The following is a 22,279-nucleotide window of genomic DNA, read 5'->3' on the forward strand; positions in this document are numbered from 1 at the left end:
GTATGTATGCCATCGGGGAAATGGCTGACTGGGTTGAAGAAGCCCTCCCAAACCAAGCAGTACTGAAATGAAAGTGTACCTAAAACATAGCACGAGACTTGAGAATGTGGCTGGCAAAATAACTTTTTGGTGGATTTAAAAGAAAAGTTCATTTTTTTTTTTCAAAATCCTAATTACCTAGGTGGATGCAGCATCTGTCCCCTGCTTGCTCTAAGACTGAGAACTGAGCGATCAAAGACCGCTGATCGCTTGGTTCTCAGTGCTCTGGGAGCAAAGAGCTGGTGACTATCAGTAACCTTTGTCTGCTCCGCCTCCTCCCCCATGCTCCCTGGAGCGCTGAGGTGTGGAGGGGATGGGAGCGCCTGACTCAGGCTCTCAGCAGCTCACTAAGAGACTGAGCCAGGTGCCAGTCCAGGGTTGTTGGCACATTCCAAGCCTGAACTGGCTCTGCGACGTCAGCTGACAGCGGGCTACAGCCCGCTGTCTGCTGAAAACAGGTCGAGGAAGTGCAGAACGAACTGCACTTGTGTAATCCATAGAATTACAGCCAAACGAGCTTTGGATACTTCTCCTTTTAAAGTAGATTGTTAAATAAAATAGGATTTTTGTACTCGCTGTAAACATTTTTTTTTTTTTTAATTTAGGACACAAGTTTCAGAGACATTTGGGTCATGTGGGTCCTCCTACAGGAGGATTTGGATACTGACAAACATAAAAACAGTGACCAGCCTATTATAATCACTCCTATTCCAAGCATGCCTCAGTTTTGAGACGATAAACATGAAGGGTTGGGCCTGTGTCCCTTAAAGATAGATTTTAAGGTGAGCATTTGAGGGACACAGAATTCAGAGACATTTGGGATGTCAAAAGCAGTCAAACTGAAGGACAACCTAAAAAAAAGCACTGTCCCTATGCAAAAATATAATATAATTAATATATATGTAACAATAACTCTCGGCTGAGCTGCTGGTTTAAGCGGGCCTGTCCTCTATGCTCCTCACCCTTCTTAAATTGTTCAATCCCCTTGACACAAATCTAGTGCAGTGTTGTAATTATATGAATATCAACTTTAACCCACAACATACACTTACAGTTATAGTTACCTCTACCTGTGTGCTGGTAGCTTCACCTGCAGGAGAAATGACAACACTGCACACAAACTTTAGTAAAAACCAAAAATAACTTCTTTCTTTTAGTAAATAATATATTTATATAAAGAATTATTACAATGACTATACTATCACACCAACGTAGTGTAACAGTGTAAGGAATAGTTGTGACAATCAGTAACAGACACAAATATATCTAATTATGTATAAATATACCCGGGAGCTCCCCCTGCTCTAGACCTTAAAGTTACTATCCTTTGTAAATAAATGCAGGGCCCTGCAATGAAAAGGTAGTCCTGACGTCTTCAGTCTTCGCTAGCTTTTATAATTGTAATCTGCAAAGGGTGCCTCCTGGGTGTTGCACAGTGTAATGTATCACACTAAAACAATTGTAATCCAACAGATTGACTAAGTGTTCTTATATGAAGAAACAAGCATCTAGCATCCGTTCTTGAGTACTGAAGTCTATTCAGGTGTAAAGTTCTCCAGCTTCACTTGTTCCGTGGGACTATCAGTCCCAGCAACACTCTGTAACAGTCCTAACTGTGTATGTAATAGTTAAACAAACTTCTGGGTGTTAACCCTCTCACCACACGAGATCCAGGCAGATGGATGTCTCTGTCTCAACAGTTCTCAGTCCGTATCGAGACACCACCACGCCGTCACACTGTTCCATTCACAAACGACCAGGAGTCTCTGGAACGATCACTTCGGCTGCTCCAACACGCTGTGATGTGATGGCAGGTTCCTTGCAAATGCTCCGCTCCTTTGCAAAGTAGGCCGCAACCCTGTAGGACACACACACCCACAGGGTTCTGCTGACAGGCTACGTGTCACAGGAACAAGAGACCTAAGATGGCCGCTCCTTACCCTTTTATATCCTCCCACAATGCAGTTCAGTTCTCACCTTGTCCAGGAGCATTGTGGGTGGGTCAGAGTTAAAGTTCTGAAGTAAACAATAAATCACTTCCATGTCATTTCACTTGATCATGAAACGTAAATGTATTGTACTTTCTCAATTGTCCACAAGATGGCACTAACACAACCTATGTACTGTATAATACACATAGAGCTAGAAACAAAGGTTGTCAGCGCTATATATATATATATATATATATATATATATATATATATATATATATATATATATATATATATATATATATATATATATATATATAGTGTTGTGTAAACACATACAGGCATACCCCACTTTTAAGTACACAATGGGGTTTATTTACTAAAGCTGGAAAGTGCAAAATCAGGCTCACTTTTTCATAGAAACCAATGAGCATCTAACCCCAGCTTGTTCAATTAAGCTTTGGTAATAAAACCTGGAAGCTCATTGGTTTCTATGCAGAAGTGAGCCTGATTTTGCACTTTCCAGCTTTAGTAAATAAACCCAATTGTGTACTTAAATGTGGGGTATGCCTGTACAACGTAGTGAAATTTTAGTGGATCTTCTCCTTCCGTTTAACCCCAATTTCCACAATAAATAAAAGTAATGATAATAATAAAAATCAAATCAAAAGTCCTATATTCTGCAGTCTTTATAAAGTGCTGTGCTATTTGACCGGTCTTGTGCCTGTGTATAATGCAGCTCTCCTACTTCTTGTTTGCAGTAACTTCACACATGCACAATGTCCCCCAGCTTGTGATTCCCCACTCACGAGAGGGTTTTGACCCTATAACTATATAAGTCTTAACCAGCTTGTGATATTCCACTTCTGCTTGAATGAAAAAACACAATGGCCTGTGCAAGTATTCTCCTGGAAATCCAGTATTTTACGCCCAATATCATTTTCTGGTACCACCATCCAGGGCTAGGTTTATTCCATATGCTGTTTATTGTTAAAATCACACATATAAAATTATACCCTTGCTTGTTAAAAGGTTTGCCAGGCATTGCAACAGAAATAATAAGACCCAGAAATGCCGCCTTGGCATGCGTTACACAGGTCAGATGTGACATCATCGGAACCGGAGTGATCCGGGTATAACTTTCAGTGCTGCTCTAAGCTGAGCTAAAGATCTCCCCTCCGGTGGAAGTGAAGGGAGCAGGCACCAATGCACCATTCAGGAGTGTAGAAGTGACAACAGAGAAAGAAAGGAACATCACTCACCGACCCAGTCCAATAACATGTGAATGAATGTGACCTCAGCCACTGCTGCTTCAGCCACGCCCTCTGTTCCGCCCGGCACACTGCGGCTTGGTCACAGAGTTTTGGAAAACAGAGCCAAGCATAGGTTTATATGAGCATCATCAGCCGTGAATGGAATCAATGCAGGTGTGTGTGTGATTCATATTGATAAAGACTGTGAAATGGTGATATGGAGAAAAAAGTAAGAAAACAAACTGAATCATGAGAAAAGTGATACGAAAGAAGCGTTTCTGGAACCAGAAATGTGTTCTATGCACATTTCGCCCCGCCCAGGGCCTCTTCAGGTGTCAAAAAGCCCAAGAAGCACTCAATGATCTAGTAGCGTATACTCTGACAGAAAAGGGTAGGACCTGTTCTTCGAGACAATAGGCATGAACAATAATTTGTCTGATGATGATATTTTTTGGGGGGGTGGGTACCTGATTTTGACAGGTACCCGCTCCCCCACTTTCATTCTGAGCAGAGGTCTGCCTCCCCTCCTTCACCCACAGCCTTCTGGGACACATCACAGATCCCAGAAGACTGCAGGACCAATCACAAAGTGTAGTGCAGCTTGTGCATGCGCAGGTGGAAGCCGGCTGTGAAGCCGCAAGGCTTCACTGCCAGTTTTCCTTAGTGAAGATGCTGGTGCCTGCACCCGAAGCCGATTAAAGAATTGGCTCTGGTGAGGGCATCGCTGGATCCAGGGGCAGGTAAGTGTCCATATTATTATTATTATTATACAGGATTTATATAGCGCCAACAGTTTGCGCAGCGCTTTACAACATGGGGCAAACAGTACAGTTACAATACAATTCAAAACATGAGGAATCAGAGGGCCCTGTTCGTAAGAACTTACAATCTAGAAGGAAGGGTCAAGTGGAACAAAAGATAACAGTGGTGGCAGTGGTTAGCATGGGTTTTAGGATGCAAAGGTGTACTGACAGGGTGTATTAAGATTTAGGCCACGTGTAGGGCAGCCTATTCATTTCAATGGGCTGCTCTATGCGCTACAAATGTGGAAGAAAGTCCCAAATCCTTTTTCAAAATCACACGGTGCCAAGACACATGTCACCAGATGCCTGAGGATGTCATTAACAATTAATGGCACTGCTGTGTATCTGCTAAAGGGAAGCACGTTTCTGTGGTGTCAGGAAAGCGATTTTGCATGCATTCCTGACGCACAAAAATGTGAACGCAGGCTAAATGTCTCAGTTACTTTGGTGGGCAGTGTAAATCTTCTCATTACATTGGTGCTTGGTGTAGAATCATTTCATCCACACTAGTGGCCAGTGTGAATGTCGCCCTTACATTAGTGGTCAGTATAAACCCCTTTTACATTAATGGTCAGTGTACACCCATATTACATTGATGGCCAGTGTTAACCACTTGACGACCGCCTCACGCCGATGTACGTCGGCAAAGTGGCACGGACAGGCAAAATCACGTACAGGGTACGTGATTTGCCTTCCGCGGGTGGGGGGTCCGATCGGACCCCCCCCCGGTGCCCGAGGCGGTCGTCTTTTGTCCAGCGGCGATCGGTGATGAGGGGGAGACCATCCGTTCGTGGCCCCCCCCTCGCGATCGCCGCCGGCCAATGAAAACACTCCTTTGCTGCTGTATGCTAAACAGCAGCAAAGGAAGTGATGTCATCTCCCCTCGGGTCGGTATTTTCCGTTCCGGCCCGAGGAGAGAAGACATCTATGTGAGTGCACCAACACACACACACACAGTAGAACATGCCAGGCACACAAAACACCCCGATCGCCCCCCGATCCCCCCCCAATCACCCCCCCCCCCCCTGTCACAAACTGACACCAGCAGTTTTTTTTTTTTTTTTTTTTTTTTTTTTCTGATTACTGCATAGTGTCAGTTTGTGACAGTTACAGTGTTGGGACAGTGAGTATTACCCCCCTTTAGGTCTAGGGTACCCCCCTAACCCCCCCTAATAAAGTTTTAACCCCTTGATCACCCCCTGTCACCAGTGTCACTAAGCGATCATTTTTCTGATCGCTGTATTAGTGTCGCTGGTGACGCTAGTTAGTGAGGTAAATATTTAGGTTCGCCGTCAGCGTTTTATAGCGTCAGGGACCCCCATATACTACCTAATAAATGTTTTAACCCCTTGATTGCCCCCTAGTTAACCCTTTCACCACTGATCACCGTATAACCGTTACGGATGACGCTGGTTAGTTTGTTTATTTTTTATAGTGTCAGGGCACCCGCCGTTTATTACCAAATAAAGGTTTAGCCCCCTGATCGCCCGGCGGTGATATGCGTCGCCCCAGGCAGCGTCAGATTAGCGCCAGTACCGCTAACACCCACGCATGCAGCATACGCCTCCCTTAGTGGTATAGTATCTGATCGGATCAATATCTGATCCGATCAGATCTATACTAGCGTCCCCAGCAGTTTAGGGTTCCCAAAAACGCAGTGTTAGCGGGATCAGCCCAGATACCTGCTAGCACCTGCGTTTTGTGCCTCCGCCCAGCCCACCTAAGTGCAGTATCGATCGATCACTGTCACTTACAAAACACTAAACGCATAACTGCAGCGTTCGCAGAGTCAGGCCTGATCCCTGCGATCGCTAACAGTTTTTTTGGTAGCATTTTGGTGAACTGGCAAGCACCAGCCCCAGGCGTCAGGTTAGCGCCAGTACCGCTAACACCCACGCACGCAGCATGCGCCTCCCTTAGTGGTATAGTATCTGAACGGATCAATATCTGATCCGATCAGATCTATACTAGCGTCCCCAGCAGTTTAGGGTTCCCAAAAACGCAGTGTTAGCGGAATCAGCCCAGATACCTGCTAGCACCTGCGTTTTGCCCCTCCGCCCGGCCCAGCCCAGCCCACCCAAGTGCAGTATCGATCGATCACTGACACTTACAAAACACTAAACGCATAACTGCAGCGTTCGCAGAGTCAGGCCTGATCCCTGCGATCGCTAACAGTTTTTTTTGTAGCGTTTTGGTGAACTGGCAAGCACCAGCCCCAGGCAGCGTCAGATTAGCGCCAGTACCGCTAACACCCACGCACGCACCGTACACCTCCCTTAGTGGTATAGTATCTGATCGCATCAATATCTGATCCGATCAGATCTATACTAGCGTCACCAGCAGTTTAGGGTTCCCAAAAACGCAGTGTTAGCGGGATCAGCCCAGATACCTGCTAGCACCTGCGTTTTGCCCCTCCGCCCGGCCCGGCCCAGCCCACCCAAGTGCAGTATCGATCGATCACTGACACTTACAAAACACTAAACGCATAACTGCAGCGTTCGCAGAGTCAGGCCTGATCCCTGCGATCGCTAACGTTTTTTGGTAGCGTTTTGGTGAACTGGCAAGCGCCAGCGGCCTAGTACACCCCGGTCGTAGTCAAACCAGCACTGCAGTAACACTTGGTGACGTGGCGAGTCCCATAAGTGCAGTTGAAGCTGGTGAGGTGGCAAGCACAAGTAGTGTCCCGCTGCCACCAAAAAGACAAACACAGGCCCATAGTGCCCTTCCTGCTGCATTCGCCAATCCTAATTGGGAACCCACCGCTTCTGCAGCGCCCGTACTTCCCCCATTCACATCCCCAACCAAATGCAGTCGGCTGCATGAGAGGCATTTTTATGTCCTCCCGAGTACCCCTACCCAACGAACCCCCCAAAAAAGAGGTCGTGTCTGCAGCAAGCGCGGATATAGGCGTGACACCCTCTATTATTGTCCCTCCTGTCCTGACAATCCTGGTCTTTGCATTGGTGAATGTTTTGAACGCTACCATTCATTAGTTGAGTATTAGCGTAGGGTACAGCATTGCACAGACTAGGCACACTTTCACAGGGTCTCCCAAGATGCCATCGCATTTTGAGAGACCCGAACCTGGAACCGGTTACCGTTATAAAAGTTAGTTACAAAAAAAGTGTAAAAAAAAAAAAAAATATGAAATAAAAAAAAATAGTTGTTGTTTTATTGTTCTCTCTCTCTCTATTCTCTCTCTCTATTGTTCTGCTCTTTTTTACTGTATTCTATTCTGCAATGTTTTATTGTTATTGTTATTGTTATTATGTTTTATCATGTTTGTTTTTCAGGTGTGTAATTATTTACACTTTACTGTGCTTTATTGTTAACCATTGTTAACCATTTTTTTGTCTTCAGGTACGCCATTCACGACTTTGAGTGGTTATACCAGAATGATGCCTGCAGGTTTAGGTATCATCTTGGTATCATTCTTTTCAGCCAGCGGTCGGCTTTCATGTAAAAGCAATCCTAGCGGCTAATTAGCCTCTAGACTGCTTTTACAAGCCGTGGGAGGGAATGCCCCCCCCCCCCCCACCGTCTTCCGTGTTTTTCTCTGGCTCTCCTGTCTCAACAGCGAACCTGAGAATGCAGCCGGTGATTCAGCCAGCTGACCATAGAGCTGATCAGAGACCAGAGTGGCTCCAAACATCTCTATGGCCTAAGAAACCGGAAGCTACGAGTATTTCATGACTTAGATTTCGCCGGATGTAAATAGCGCCATTGGGAAATTGGGGAAGCATTTTATCACACCGATCTTGGTGTGGTCAGATGCTTTGAGGGCAGAGGAGAGATCTAGGGTCTAATAGACCACAATTTTTTCAAAAAAGAGTACCTGTCACTACCTATTGCTATCATAGGGGATATTTACATTCCCCGAGATAACAATAAAAATGATTAAAAAAAAAAATATGAAAGGAACAGTTTAAAAGTAAGATTAAAAAAGCAAAAAAATAATAAAGAAAAAAAAAAAAAAAACACCCCTGTCGCCCCCTGCTCTCGCGCTAAGGCGAACGCAAGCGGCGGTCTGTCGACAAACATAAACAGCAATTGCACCATGCATGTGAGGTATCACCGCGAAGGCCAGATCGAGTGCAGTAATTTTTCCAGTAGACCTCCTCTGTAAATCTAAAGTGGTAACCTGTAAAGGCTTTTGAAGGCTTTTAAACATGTATTTATTTTGTTGCCACTGCACGTTTGTGCGCAATTTTAAAGCATGTCATGTTTGGTATCCATGTACTCGGCCTAAGATCATCTTTTTTATTTCATCAAACATTTGGGCAATATAGCGTGTTTTAGTGCATTAAAATTAAAAAAAGTGTGTTTTTTCCCCAAAAAATGCGTTTGAAAAATCGCTGCGCAATTACTGTGTGAAAAAAAAAAATGAAACACCCACCATTTTAATCTGTAGGGCATTTGCTTTAAAAAAATATATAATGTTTGGGGGTTCAAAGTAATTTTTTTGCAAAAAAAAAAAACTTTTTCATGTAAACAATAAGTGTCAGAAAGGGCTTTGTCTTCAAGTGGTTAGAAGAGTGGGTGATGTGTGACATAAGCTTCTAAATGTTGTGCATAAAATGCCAGGACAGTTCAAAACCCCCCCAAATGACCCCATTTTGGAAAGTAGACACCCCAAGCTATTTGCTGAGAGGCATGTCGAGTCCATGGAATATTTTATATTGCGACACAAGTTGCGGGAAAGAGACAAATTTTTTTTTTTTTTTTTTTTTTTTTGCACAAAGTTGTCACTAAATGATATATTGCTCAAACATGCCATGGGAATATGTGAAATTACACCCCAAAATACATTCTGTTGCTTCTCCTGAGTATGGGGATACCACATGTGTGAGACTTTTTGGGAGCCTAGCCGCGTACGGGACCCCGAAAACCAAGCACCGCCTTCAGGCTTTCTAAGGGCGTGAATTTTTGATTTCACTCTTCACTGCCTATCACAGTTTCGGAGGCCATGGAATGCCCAGGTGGCACAAAACCCCCCCAAATGACCCCATTTTGGAAAGTAGACACCCCAAGCTATTTGCTGAGAGGTATAGTGAGTATTTTGCAGACCTCACTTTTTGTCACAAAGTTTTGAAAATTGAAAAAAGAAAAAAAAAAAATGTTTTTTCTTGTCTTTCTTCATTTTCAAAAACAAATGAGAGCTGCAAAATACTCACCATGCCTTTCAGCAAATAGCTTGGGGTGTCTACTTTCCAAAATGGGGTCATTTGGGGGGGTTTTGTGCCACCTGGGCATTCCATGGCCTCCGAAACTGTGATAGGCAGTAAAGAGTGAAATCAAAAATTTTCACCCTTAGAAATCCTGAAGGCAGTGATTGGTTTTCGGGGTCCAGTACGCGGCTAGGCTCCCAAAAAGTCCCACACATGTGGTATCCCCATACTCAGGAGAAGCAGCTAAATGTATTTTGGGGTGCAATTCCACATATGCCCATGGCCTGTGTGAGCAATATATCATTTAGTGACAACTTTATGAAAAAAAAAAAAAAAAGTGTCACTTTCCCGCAACTTGTGTCAAAATATAAAATATTCCATGGACTCAATATGCCTCTCAGCAAATAGCTTGGGGTGTCTACTTTCCAAAATGGGGTCATTTTGGGGGGTTTTGTGCCACCTGGGCATTCCATGGCCTCCGAAACTGTGATAGGCAGTGAAGAGTGAAAGCAAAAATTTACACCCTTAGAAATCCTGAAGGCGGTGATTGGTTTTCGGGGCCCTGTACGCGGCTAGGCTCCCAAAAAGTCCCACACATGTGGTATCCCCATACTCAGGAGAAGCAGCTAAATGTATTTTGGGGTGCAATTCCACATAGGCCCATGGCCTGTGTGAGCAATATATCATTTAGTGACGACTTTTTGTAAATATTTTTTTTTTTTTTTTTTTTTGTCATTTTTCAATCACTTGGGACAAAAAAAATAAATATTCAATGGGTTCAACATGCCTCTCAGCAATTTCCTTGGGGTGTCTACTTTCCAAAATGGGGTCATTTGGGGGGGTTTTGTACTGCCCTGCCATTTTAGCACCTCAAGAAATGACATAGGCAGTCATAAACTAAAAGCTGTGTAAATTCCAGAAAATGTACCCTAGTTTGTAGACGCTATAACTTTTGCGCAAACCAATAAATATACGCTTATTGACATTTTTTTTACCAAAGACATGTGGCCGAATACATTTTGGCCTAAATGTATGACTAAAATTTAGTTTATTGGATTTTTTTTATAACAAAAAGTAGAAAATATCATTTTTTTTCAAAATTTTCGGTCTTTTTCCGTTTATAGCGCAAAAAATAAAAACCGCAGAGGTGATCAAATACCATCAAAAGAAAGCTCTATTTGTGGGAAGAAAAGGACGCAAATTTCGTTTGGGTACAGCATTGCATGACCGCGCAATTAGCAGTTAAAGCGACGCAGTGCCAAATTGGAAAAAGACCTCTGGTCCTTAGGCAGCATAATGGTCCGGGGCTCAAGTGGTTAAAACTCCTCTTTATATTGGTAGTTGGTAAAAAAAAAAAAAATCAGCATTGCCATTGATAGCACCCTCCTCTCCCCCCAGCACTGCCACTGATCCCAGGAGTCCTAGGATCCCTTGAAGTTTTCTTTCTATTAATGGGTCCCCTCACCTACGCAGTCCATGGTGTGCAGGCAGTGAGGAGATGATGTGCTGTAGCCTCTAGCAACCAGTGAGCAGTGTTGATGTACAGTAGTTTCTAGCAACCAATCAACAAGAATCATGTGCTGTAACCTCTAGCAACTAATCAGTGAGCCGTAATGTGTGCTGTAATATCTAGCAACCAGTCAGTGAGTGGTAATGATACACTGTAACCTCTGGCAACCAATCGGGGGGGGCACAAGAACATTTTTGCCCAGGGTCCAATCAATATTAAAGACTGTCCTGATTGGACAGATTGGGGTAAGGAGTTCCATAGGATTGGAGAGGCTCTTGAAAAGTCCTGGAGGCGAGCATGGGAGGAGGTGATGAGGGAGCTAGAGAGCAGGAGGTCTTGAGAAGATTGAAGAGAACGATTAGGTTGGTATTTAGAGACTAGGTCAGTGATGTAGCTGGGGGCAGGGTTGTGGATGGCTTTGTAAGTAGTTGTTAGTATTTTGAATTTAATTCATTGGGTGAGCGGGAGCCAGTGGAGGGATTGCCAAAGAGGAGTAGCAGACACAAAGCGATTGGTAAGGTGGATGAGTCTGGCAGCAGCATTCATGATGAATTGAAGGGGATATAGAATATGTAGAGGTAAGCCAATGAGGAGAGAGTTGCAGTAGTCGAGGCGAGAGATGACCAGGGAGTGAATTAAGAGCTTTGTTGTGCCATTGGTTAGAAAGGAGCGTATTTTGGAGATGTTGAGGTGGCAAGATTTGGATAGTGATTGGACATGGGGCTTAAAGTAGAGTTCAGAGTCTAGGACTACACCTAGGACCTTAGCATGTGGGGATGGGCTTATAGTTGTGCCATCGATTTTGTGAGAGAGATCAGGGGGAGGGGCATGTGGGGGAGGAAAAATGATAAGTTCAGTTTTGGATAGGTTAAGTTTGAGGAAGTGGTGTGACATCCAGACTGATATATCCGATAGTAAATGAGTGATACGTGAGGAGACTGAAGGAGTGAGCTGAGGGGTAGAGAAATACATTTGAGTGCCATCAGCGTAGCGATGGTATTGGGAAGCCATCAGCTGACCCAGGGAGGAGGTGTAGATTGAAAATAGGAGAGGACCAAGAAGAGAACCTTGGGGGACCCCAACAGAGAAAGGAAGAGAAGAGGAGTAGGTAGAATTGTAAGTAACGCTAAAGGTGCGATAGTTAGGAAAAGAACCAGCAAAGAGTGCAGTCATGGAGACCAAAGGAGTAGGAGTACAGAATAGTGTCCATTGGTTTTGGCCGTTAGTAGATCGTTTGTTAGTTTTATCAGAGCAGTTTCTGTGGAGTGTTGAGGACGAAATCCAGACTGAAGGGGATCAAGAAGGGGATTTCGCTCAGTCGGTTGTAGACCAGACGTTCAAGTAGTTTGGATAAAAAGGGGAGCAAAGAGATGGGGCTTAGGTTGTTAAGATTGAAAGAGTCCAGTGAGGGTTTTTTAAGTATGGGGCTGACAAGTACTTGTTTTAGAGTTGGGGAAGATTCCAGAAGAGAGGGAGAGATTGAAGATGTGGGTTAGAGAGTGTAAAATAGAGCTAGAGGGTGAACGTAGAATTTGTGAGGGAACAGGATACAGAGGGCAGGTGGTAAGATGGGCATTAGCAATTAGTTTAGCAACCTCATCTATAGTGGTGGGGTTGAAAGAGGGAAGTAATGATTGTACCTGCGGGCATGAAGTGTAAAGCATGGAGGGTATCTGAACGGTAGAGATCTCCTCACGAATTGTAGCAATCTTCTGTTTGAAGTGATTGGCGATCTCCTGGGCTGTGAGTGAGTTTGTGGGTGGAGGCAGTGGAAAATAAAGTAGAGAGTTGAAGGTAAAGAAGAGTTGATAGGGACGCAATGATAAGGTGTTAATGAGAGAGATGAGTAGGACTGCTTGGCAGTGAGGAGGCAGGAATTGTATGTTTGGAGGGCAGGTTTATATTGGCTGAAATCTTTCTGGGACTTTGTCTTACGCCACAGGTGCTCAAGAGCACGGCTGTGTTTTTTCAGACTTCTAGTGTCAGCTGTTTGCCAAGCTTGATGGCGACGGGGCTTGATTCTGTGTGTAGTGAAGGGGGCCAGTGTGTCCAGTAAGGCTAGAAGTGAAGTGTTGTAGACAGAAGTGGCTACGTTGGTGCAGGACAGGAGTGCGCTTTTGTCATAGAGGTGGTCATTTGCAGAGTAGAGAAGAGAAGTGTTGAGATGGCGTAGGTTTCTATGGGTAATCATTAGGCGGTTGGAGGGAGAGGAGGTGGAGGAGAGGAAGAGACTGAAGGTAGTGATCAGAGAGAGGGTAAGAATAGTTGGAGAGGTTGCACGGAGTGCATAGGTGGGAGAAAACAAGGTGAAGGGTATTGCCTTCAGAGTGAGTAGAAGCATGTATCTATTGCTTCAGGTCAAAGGAGGAGGTTAGACTGAGAAGTTTGGAAGTAGCAGGAGTGTTAGTATTAGTAGGGATGTTGAAGTCCCCGAGAATGATAGTGGGGATTTCAGAAGAGAGAAAGTATGGTAGCCAGGCAGAGAAGTCATCAAGAAAGGTAGATGCTGGTCCAGGGGGCCGGTAGATCACAGCAATCCTTATGCCGCGTACACATGATTGGAATTTCGGCCCGCAAAAGGCAGATGAGATTTTTTCGTCAGAAAATGCAACCATGTGTATGCTCCATCGGATTTTTGCTGGCCGAATTCCAGCCAGCAAAAAATTGAGAAAAAGTTCCTATCCAAAAATGCGATCATCTGTGGCAATTCCGACGCGCAAAATCCCTACGCATGCTCGGAAACAATTCAACGCATGCTTGGAAGCATTGAACTTCATTTTCTCGGCTCATCATAGTGTTGTACATCACCGCGTTCTTGACGGTCGCAATTTCAGTGAACTTTTGCGTGACTGTGTGTATGCAAGGCAAATCCCATCGGAAAAGCCGTCATATCTTTTTCCGACGAGAAATCAGCTCGTGTGTACACGGCATTAGAGAAACTGGGGAGAAGAGACGCATGCAGTGTGCCTCAATATATCAATATATATTTAAAGTCAGCAGCTACATGCATAGGTTTGCTGAGGCATTCGGTCCGGAGTCCTCTGGGTCAGTAAGGACGACATGATCCGCAGCCACCTCCTCCCAGGCACATACAAGTCCATGGGTTTCTTGGGACTGTAAATGATCCCTTAAAGACTGCTGCTGATGCTGAGTGCCAGGCTCCACCTCCATGCTGACACAATCCTCCTCCTCCTCTTCCTGTGTGATCGGCGGGCACGCAGGAACACTGTCTGGATAAAGGGGAGAGCTAAGGAAGTCCTCCTCTTCCTGCCTCTGTTCTGCCTCAAGTGCCCTGTCCATTATTCCACGCAGCGTGTGCTCCAACAGGTGGACAAGGGGGACAGTGTCACTGATGCATGCACTGTCACTGCTCACCATCCTCGTGGCCTCCTCAAATGGTGACAGGACAGTGCATGCATTCCTGATCATGGCACACTGGCGTGGGGAAAAAAAACAAGCTCCCCTGACCCTGTCCTGGTGCCATTGTCGCACAGGTACTCATTGATGGCCCTCTGCTGCGTGTGCAGCCACTGCAGCATGGCCAACGTTGAGTTCCACCTGGTGGGCATGTCACAGATTAGACGGTTCCTGGGCAGGTTAAATTCCTTTTGGAGGTCTGCCAGCTGAGCACTGGCATTATATGACCGGTGGAAATGCACACAGACTTTCCTGGCCTGCCTCAGGACATCCTGTAAGCCCGGGTACCTGCCCAAGAACTGCTGCACCACCAAGTTAAGGACCTGAGCCAAACAGGGCACATGGGTCAGCTGTCCCTGTCGGAGGGCGGAGAGGAGGTTGGTGCCATTGTCGCAAACCACCATTCCTGCCTTAAGTTGGTGTGGCGTCAACCACCTCTGAACCTGCCCCTGCAGAGCTGACAGAATCTCTGCCCCAGTGTGGCTCCTGTCCCCCAAGCACACCAGCTCAAGCACCGCATGGCATCTTTTGGCCTGCGTACTTGCATAGCCCCTTGAATGCCTATGGAGCACCGCTGGTTCCAAGGACAAAGCACAGGAAGAGGCCATGGAGGAAGAAGAAGAGGAGGGGTGGAGGAGAGAGGTGTGTCAGAATCACCAGTAGTGGTATTATGGAGGCGTGGTGGCGGAACAACCTCCAACACTACTGCACCTTGTCCTTTAATCTTCCCAGCTGCCAGCAGTCACCCAATGCGCCGTGAAACTTAGGTAACGTCCCTGTCCATGCTTGCTGGACCATGAGTCAGCGGTAATATGCACCTTACCACTGACTGCCAAGTCCAGCGAGGCCAGGACATTGCCTTCCACATGCCAGTAGAGAGCCGGAATCGCCTTCCATGAGAAAAAGTGGCGTTTGGGAACCTGCCACTGAGGAACCGCACATTCCACAAACTCACGGAAGGGGGCAGAGTCTACCAACTGAAAAGGTAGCAGTTGAAGTGCTAGCAATTTTGCCAAGCTAGCATTCAACCGCTGGGCATGTGGATGGCTGGGAGCGAACTTCTTTCTGCAGTGGCGCAGCTGGGGCAGGGAAATTTGCCTGGTACAATCTGACGTTGGTGTACCAATAGCAAGTACTTGGCTGTGACACACCTAATTCTACACTTTCATTCCTCTCAGTGCAGGTCTCAGAGAGGACTGAAGGTATAGTGGGGTTGGAGATCCCAGCTGATGAGGAGCAAGGAGAGGTCCTCTTTGTTCTTTGGTGTGGGTCTTTTAGGTACGCTTGCCAACGAACTGCATGGCAGGTCAACATATGTCTGGTCAAGCATATGGTGCCCAAGCGGGAGATGTTTTGGCCACGTGAGATACGCTTGAGACAAGAGGCCGCAGTGGCAGCTGCTTTGCCAGACAACGTACCCTGAGCCTGGGTGAGAGAGGATGAGGTGGATGAGGACGGCTTGGTCATCCACTCTACCAAGTCTTCCGCATGTTGCGGCACAACGCGGCCAGCCGCTGAAAAAAAGGCCAAGCGTTTCCCATGGCCACGTGCTGATGAGGATGCACCGTGTCCACGACCAGCACTGTTGCCTCTACACACAGAGCCTGCTTGCCCACTTTTATTGGCTTGTGACTGTCTGCCTCTCCTTGTTGGCCTTCCAGACATACTATTAGCCTGCAGTGAGATGTAGCTGCACAAAACTGGGATGTATATATATATATATATATATATATATATATATATATATATATATATATATATATACCGATTATACTGCAGATAGCAGAATCAACTGCCTGCCTATAGTATTATTAGTATGAGAACACCTGCACTTGTCTTCAGGTAGCTATACTGTAGGTGCAACTGTACAGGGTACACAGTACAGTAACTGGAAATACGTCAAGAGCCTACACAAGCACCTGGCTTCAGGTAGCTATACTGTAGGTGCAACTGTGCAGGGTACACAGTACAGTAACTGGAAATATGTCAAGAGTCTACACAAGCACCTGGCTTCATGTAGCTATACTGTAGGTGCAACTGTGCAGGTTACACAGTACAGTAACTGGAAATATGTCAAGAGCCTACCCAAGCACCTGGCATCAGGTAGCTATACTGTAGGTGCAACTGTGCAGGGTACACAGTACAGTAACTGGAAATATGTCAAGAGCTTACACAAGCACCTGGCTTCAGGTAGCTATACTGTAGGTGCAACTGTGCAGGGTACACAGTACAGTAACTGGAAATATGTCAAGAGCCTGCCTGTGCTATTACTAGGATCAGAAGAATCACACAAGCACCTGGCTTCAGGTAGCTATACTGTAGGTGCAACTGCGTAGGGTACACAGTACAGTAACTAGAAATACGTCAAGAGCCAACACAAGCATCTGGCTTCAGGTAGCTATACTGTAGGTGCAACTGTGCAGGGTACACAGTACAGTAACTAGAAATATGTCAACAGCCTACACAAGCACTGGCTTCAGGTAGCTATACTGTAGGTGCAACTGTGCAGGGTGCACAGTACAGTAACTGGAAATATGTCAACAGCCTACACAAGCACTGGCTTCAGGTAGCTATACTGTAGGTGCAACTGTGCAGGGTACACAGTACAGTAACTGGAAATACTTCAAGAGCCTACACAAGCACCTGGCTCCAGGTAGCTATACTGTAGGTGCAACTGTGCAGGGTACACAGTACAGTAACTGGAAATATGTCAAGAGCCTACACAAGCACCTGGCTTCAGGTAGCTATACTGTAGGTGCAACTGTGCAGGGTACACAGTACAGTAACTGGAAATATGTCAAGAGCCTACACAAGCACCTGGCTTCAGGTAGCTATACTGTAGGTGCAACTGTGCAGGGTACACAATACAGTAACTGGAAATACGTCAAGAGCCCACACAAGCACCTGGCTTCAGGTAGCTATACTGTAGGTGCAACTGTGCAGGATACACAGTACAGTAACTGGAAATACATCAAGAGCCTGCCTGTGCTATTAATAGGATCACTAAAAGCACACAAGCACCTGGCTTCAGGTAGCTATACTTTAGGTGCAACTGTACAGGGTACACTGTACAGTAACTGGAAATATGTCAAGAGCCTACACAAGCACCTGGCTTCAGGTAGCTATACTGTAGGTGCAACTGTGCAGGGTACACAGTACAGTGACTCGAAGTAAGTCAAGAGCCTACACAAAAGCACCTGGCTTCGGGTAGCTATACTGTAGGTGCAACTGTGCAGGGTACACAGTGCAGTAACTGGAAATACTTCAAGAGCCTACACAAGCACCTGGCTTCAGGTAGCTATACTGTAGGTGCAACTGTGCAGGGTCCAGTAACTGGAAATACTGTAAAAACACCTGCCTGCCGGTCAGTATAATAGAAAGAGAAGAACAGGATCTAGCTAAACTGAATACAGTGTATATATATATATATATATATATATATATATATATATATATACAACACCTGGGATGTATATATATACACAATACACTGTAAGTGCAACTAACTGACTAGACCTGCCTACTCTATCTAAATTAAATCAAATGACACTGTCTGTCTATCTATCTTTCTCTCAATACCGGAACACACTACACAGGGCCGCCGTGCAGGTGGCCTTATATAGTGTGGGGCATGTGCCAAACCCCCTGAGCCATAATTGGCAAAAGCCAGGGTGGCTCTCTGTACAGACAGCGCTGTGATTGGCCAAGCATGCGGGTCATAGTGCATGCTTGGCCAATCATCAGCCAGCAATGCACTTGCGATGCCACAGTGAACTATGGGCCGTGACGCGCCACTCGAATTTGGCGTGAATGGCCCATAACCTTCACAATTCGATGAACAACCGAACACACGATGTTCGAACACGAAGCTCATCCCTAATGGTAACCCTTCTGATTCTATCTGTCATTTCTTCAGTAAGGTCATGACAATAAAACAAGAATTCTGACTAGATGTTATAGGCTGCAAGGATATTTGTTTTCCTAAACATACTTTTCATATGTCAGCCCCTAGGAGTTCGGATTGCACAATATACAGTAAGGTTAGATGGCAACATCTGCTGTCTCCACTGGTAGTTGTTAATGAAAATGCCAATATGTTTAATGGTCTCTAAGATTTTCCAACAATTATAAGGGGAGGAGATGCTGCACTGGAAACATTTGGTCAGTCCAGGAATTATTACTCAGACTTCAAATATTTAGTAACTGTTTTGATCCTGAAATTCAGAAGGAAGACTGAAAGACAATCAGAAGGAAGACTGTAAGACTGTAAGACAAAAGCTGTGTAGGACAGACTGTATAAAGCAATTAATAGTCACCATCCAAGTAGTATAGTTTTAGACAAAAAGTTAGAATTAATTAAAATATTGTGGAAATACCACCTTGGAATAGAAAACCAACACCTTCCAAAATTGGAATAAAACTAAACCATTCATATTGTGAATGAGTGGTGTGATTTGGTGTTATTCCAATTTTGGAAGGTGTTGGTTTTCCATTCCAAGGTGATATCCTCACAATATTTTTAATTCATTCTAATAAACTTTTTGTCTAAAACTATACTTCTTGGATGATGATTATTACCTGCTTTACACAGTCTGTCCCCTACACAGCTGTTAGTAGACGTGCACCGTCAAAAAAATTTGTTTTGTTTCGTTCCGTTTCGTATTAAAATTAATTCGTAATTCGTGTCCGAAATTCAATTTGGATTCATACGAAATACGAATTTTCGTTAGGTTCGTAAACTTTTCGTAACAATAACGAAAGTTCGTTATGATAAAGTTATCATTATGAGGGGCTCCCACCATCCCTGTGCTGTGCTGACTTCCTGGGTTTTTAACTTTTAGTTTCGTTAACTTTTCGTAACAATACCGAAAGTTTGTTATGATAAATGTATCATTATGAAGGGCTCCCACCATCCCTGTGCTGTGCTGACTTCCTGGGTTTTTAACTTTTAGTTTTGTTAACTTTTCGTAACAATAACGAAAGTTCGTTATGATAAAATTATCCGAAGTACGTAAACGAAATTTCGTATTTCATACAAAATTTGTATGCATAAAAATTTGTATTTCGGATCCTCACGAATGTACGAATTTTTTGAAATTCCTACGAATTTTCGATTCGTACAAAACTAAACGCACATGTCTAGCTGTTCGTTTTTTTTTGTAGTTGTCCTCCTTATGTAATTGCACCCACACCATAAATTTGGTGAGTCAATGAGTTATAAGTTTGCCCTCATTTTTTTACGCATTTTATTTCTATTCAGTGTCATAATGGCTTTGGCATGTACAGTAGGTTTGGACAGTGTGCACAGCTTTCAGCAAGCCTCCAGATGTTTTGTTGAAACTTTTAAAGCACTTTGGCAGAGGTTAAAAAGAGGATTTTCAGTCTCCATCCAAAACATTTAAAAGTCATGACTCATCAGCTACAAATACTATAGCTGCTGGCTTTTAAAAAAAAAAAGACACTTGACTGTCCAGGGATTCAGTGTTGTCTTCACCGGGACCAATTCTCCTCTGGTCTGGGGTCCCCGACGCCGCCATGAGTGGTGTGAGTTGGTGTTATGTGGGAAGCTGGCTGTGACTCATTGCAGCTTCACATCCAGCCTCCCACTGGGCATGAGCAAGTTGCGCTATGTGTTATGAACGTAGCTGCAGCAGCCTGGGACCTGTGACATGTCCCAGAAGGCTGTGGGAAAAGGGGAGGGGGCCCTTTTGGGTGAAGTTCCGCTTTGAATACAGGTCTTAAAACCAAACTCCAAGAAATATTAACTGTACAAAGTTATCCAGCTTTGTGTTTATTATTGCATTGGTAAATGTATTTTTTTTTAAATGCAAGTAGTGGAAGTACCTGAATTTGACTTGGTATAAGGCTCGTGCAATCTCCTGTACAACAGAGCCCTGAATAGAAGAGGGAACAAAACATAAAGCCAATAAGTGTATAGATGAGATGAGATCACCAGTCTGCTGCTTCTGTTAATGTGGCAGCAGAAAAAGATGTTTCAAGCAGCATATACCCCTGGCAGGCACAATACCAAACATAGCCGTACGAAAACTGAAGTTTTCTCTATTGCCGCGTACACACAATCGGACTTTACGGCATACTTGGTCCGGCATACTGGATTTCGTCAGACAATTCGATCATGTGTGGGCTCCAGCGGACTTTGTTTTCTCAAAAGTTTGACGGACTTAGATTTGAAACATGTTTCAAATCTGTCCGACAGGCACGAGTCCGGTCGAAAAGTACACTCGTCTGTATGCTAGTCCGACGGACAAAAACCGACGCTAGGGCAGCTATTGGCTACTGGCTATGAACTTCCTTGTTTTAGTCCGGTCATACGTCATCACGCACAAATCCGTCGGACTTTGGTTGATTGTGTGTAGGCAAGTCTGTTCATTCGGAAAGTCCGTCGAAAAGTCAGTCGAAAAGTACGCTGGACAAAGTCTGCCGTAAAGTCCGATTGTGTGTACGCGGCATAAGGCTTCAGCTTAGCTGTTTGAACCTTGCTGAAAGCTTTACAGATGCTTTGCAGTAGCTTGCTGTACACACTGCTCTCATACAAGCTGAAGCCTGTGTGAACAAAGCTTGAAAATGTAATAGACCCCATTGGAATTCTTCTCATATACAGAAAAAAAAACAGACATGCTTTATAAGGTTGTTTCCATTGGTCTACCATCTCTGTGTATAGAGTTGGATAAAACCTTTTATCTATCAATACTTTTCACTGCTTTTCTATGTGTTTTCAATATATTTCCAGGTAAACCCCAAAAAAGAAAAGTACTGGACCCATGTTATTTCTGATGCCAGCAGGTTTGCTATGATGTGGAAACATGGTGGAATTTATATGGATACCGATGTCATCTCCATTCGCCCAATACCTAAGGATCATTTCGTAGCAGCTGAATCTACTAGAGTTACCGGCAGTAGTGTTTTTGGGCTGCCCCCCTTTCATAACGTGACCTGGGAGTTTATGGAAAATTTTGTAGTGGAATACAAAGGATGGAAATGGGGACACCAAGGACCGGGAGTATTCACACGTGTTATAAAAAAGTTGTGTGGAGAGATAGTATTTAACTTTTTGGTAGATACTGTATGTCAAGATATATTTTACTTTCATCCTCATCATTTCTACCCAATTTTGTATACATCCTGGGAAAAATATTTTGAAGTTTATGAAAATCCACCAACTTTCACAGACTCGTATGGCCTACATCTATGGAACTATAAAAACAAAGTTGGTCTAACCATGGTTCCTGGAAGTAATACATTAGTGGAACACCTCTATAAAAAATATTGCCCGCTTACATATGGAGCAATTCTGAGAAATGAAACTATTTAGATTTAAAAAATAACTTTGCTCAGCATGGAGAATTTGGGAGAGCACAAAGAAAACAATAAAGTACATTGTTGCTGCTACTACTAAAGAGGTGAAAAGGACAGTGGGTAAAAGAACCCCCTTCCCCCAAAACCTTAATCCTCTTCTTGCCTGTGCACCCCGTCTCCTTCTTTCTGTAACAGCCATCGCTAAAATTGTTAGTGTCCCCTGAGATTGGGCACTAAAGCTGGATATACATGTAGTTTATTTCCCATTCAGCTATGTTGATGCAGGGATCTCTCCCACTGTGCAATTCTATTGTGACAGTGGGGACTCCCCCCTCTATCAGAATTTACAGACTAGTGCTGTAGCCATTGGCTGTGAGTAGGGATGAGCTTTATGTTCGTGTTCAACATGAGTTCGACTCGAACATTGGCTGTTCGCCGAATAGCGAACAATTTGGGGTGTTCGCCGCAAATTCGAAAGCTGCGGAACACCCTTTAAAAGTCTATGGGAGAAATCAAAAGTGCTAATTTTAAAGGTTAATATGCATGGTATTGTCATAAAAAGTGTTTGGGGACCTGGGTCCTGCCCCAGTGGACATGTATCAATGCAAAAATAAGTTTTAAAAATGGCTGTTTTTTCGGGAGCAGTGATTTTAATAATGTTTAAAGTGAAACAATAAAAGTGAAATATTCCTTTAAATTTCGTACCGGGGGGGGGGGGGTTTAGTATGGTCTGGTATGGATATTAAGGGGAACCCCGTGCCACGTTACAGAGAAGCCATAGGGATGTCTCCGTGCATCAGAGGGGGTCGGGGTCACCTGGCGACGTCAGCGTGTGGCCCCG

At 44.5% G+C, this 22,279-nt stretch overlaps 1 protein-coding gene across 1 annotated transcript in view; it reads left to right on the top strand.

Moving 5' to 3' along the window:
* The window catches only part of LOC141139435 (alpha-1,4-N-acetylglucosaminyltransferase-like), a 98,046-nt gene extending 76,067 nt beyond the window's left edge, over positions 1 to 21,979 (top strand). Inside the window, exon 3 of the mRNA XM_073625506.1 lies at positions 20,873 to 21,979. Coding sequence (XP_073481607.1) covers positions 20,873 to 21,454 — 582 coding nt within the window. The 3' untranslated portion in view covers positions 21,455 to 21,979. The remainder of the gene's footprint in view (positions 1 to 20,872) is intronic.
* Positions 21,980 to 22,279: the final 300 nt, after the last annotated feature.

The sequence above is a fragment of the Aquarana catesbeiana genome, linkage group LG04 (genome assembly GCF_042186555.1).
Source record: "Aquarana catesbeiana isolate 2022-GZ linkage group LG04, ASM4218655v1, whole genome shotgun sequence".
NCBI lineage: Eukaryota > Metazoa > Chordata > Amphibia > Anura > Ranidae > Aquarana > Aquarana catesbeiana.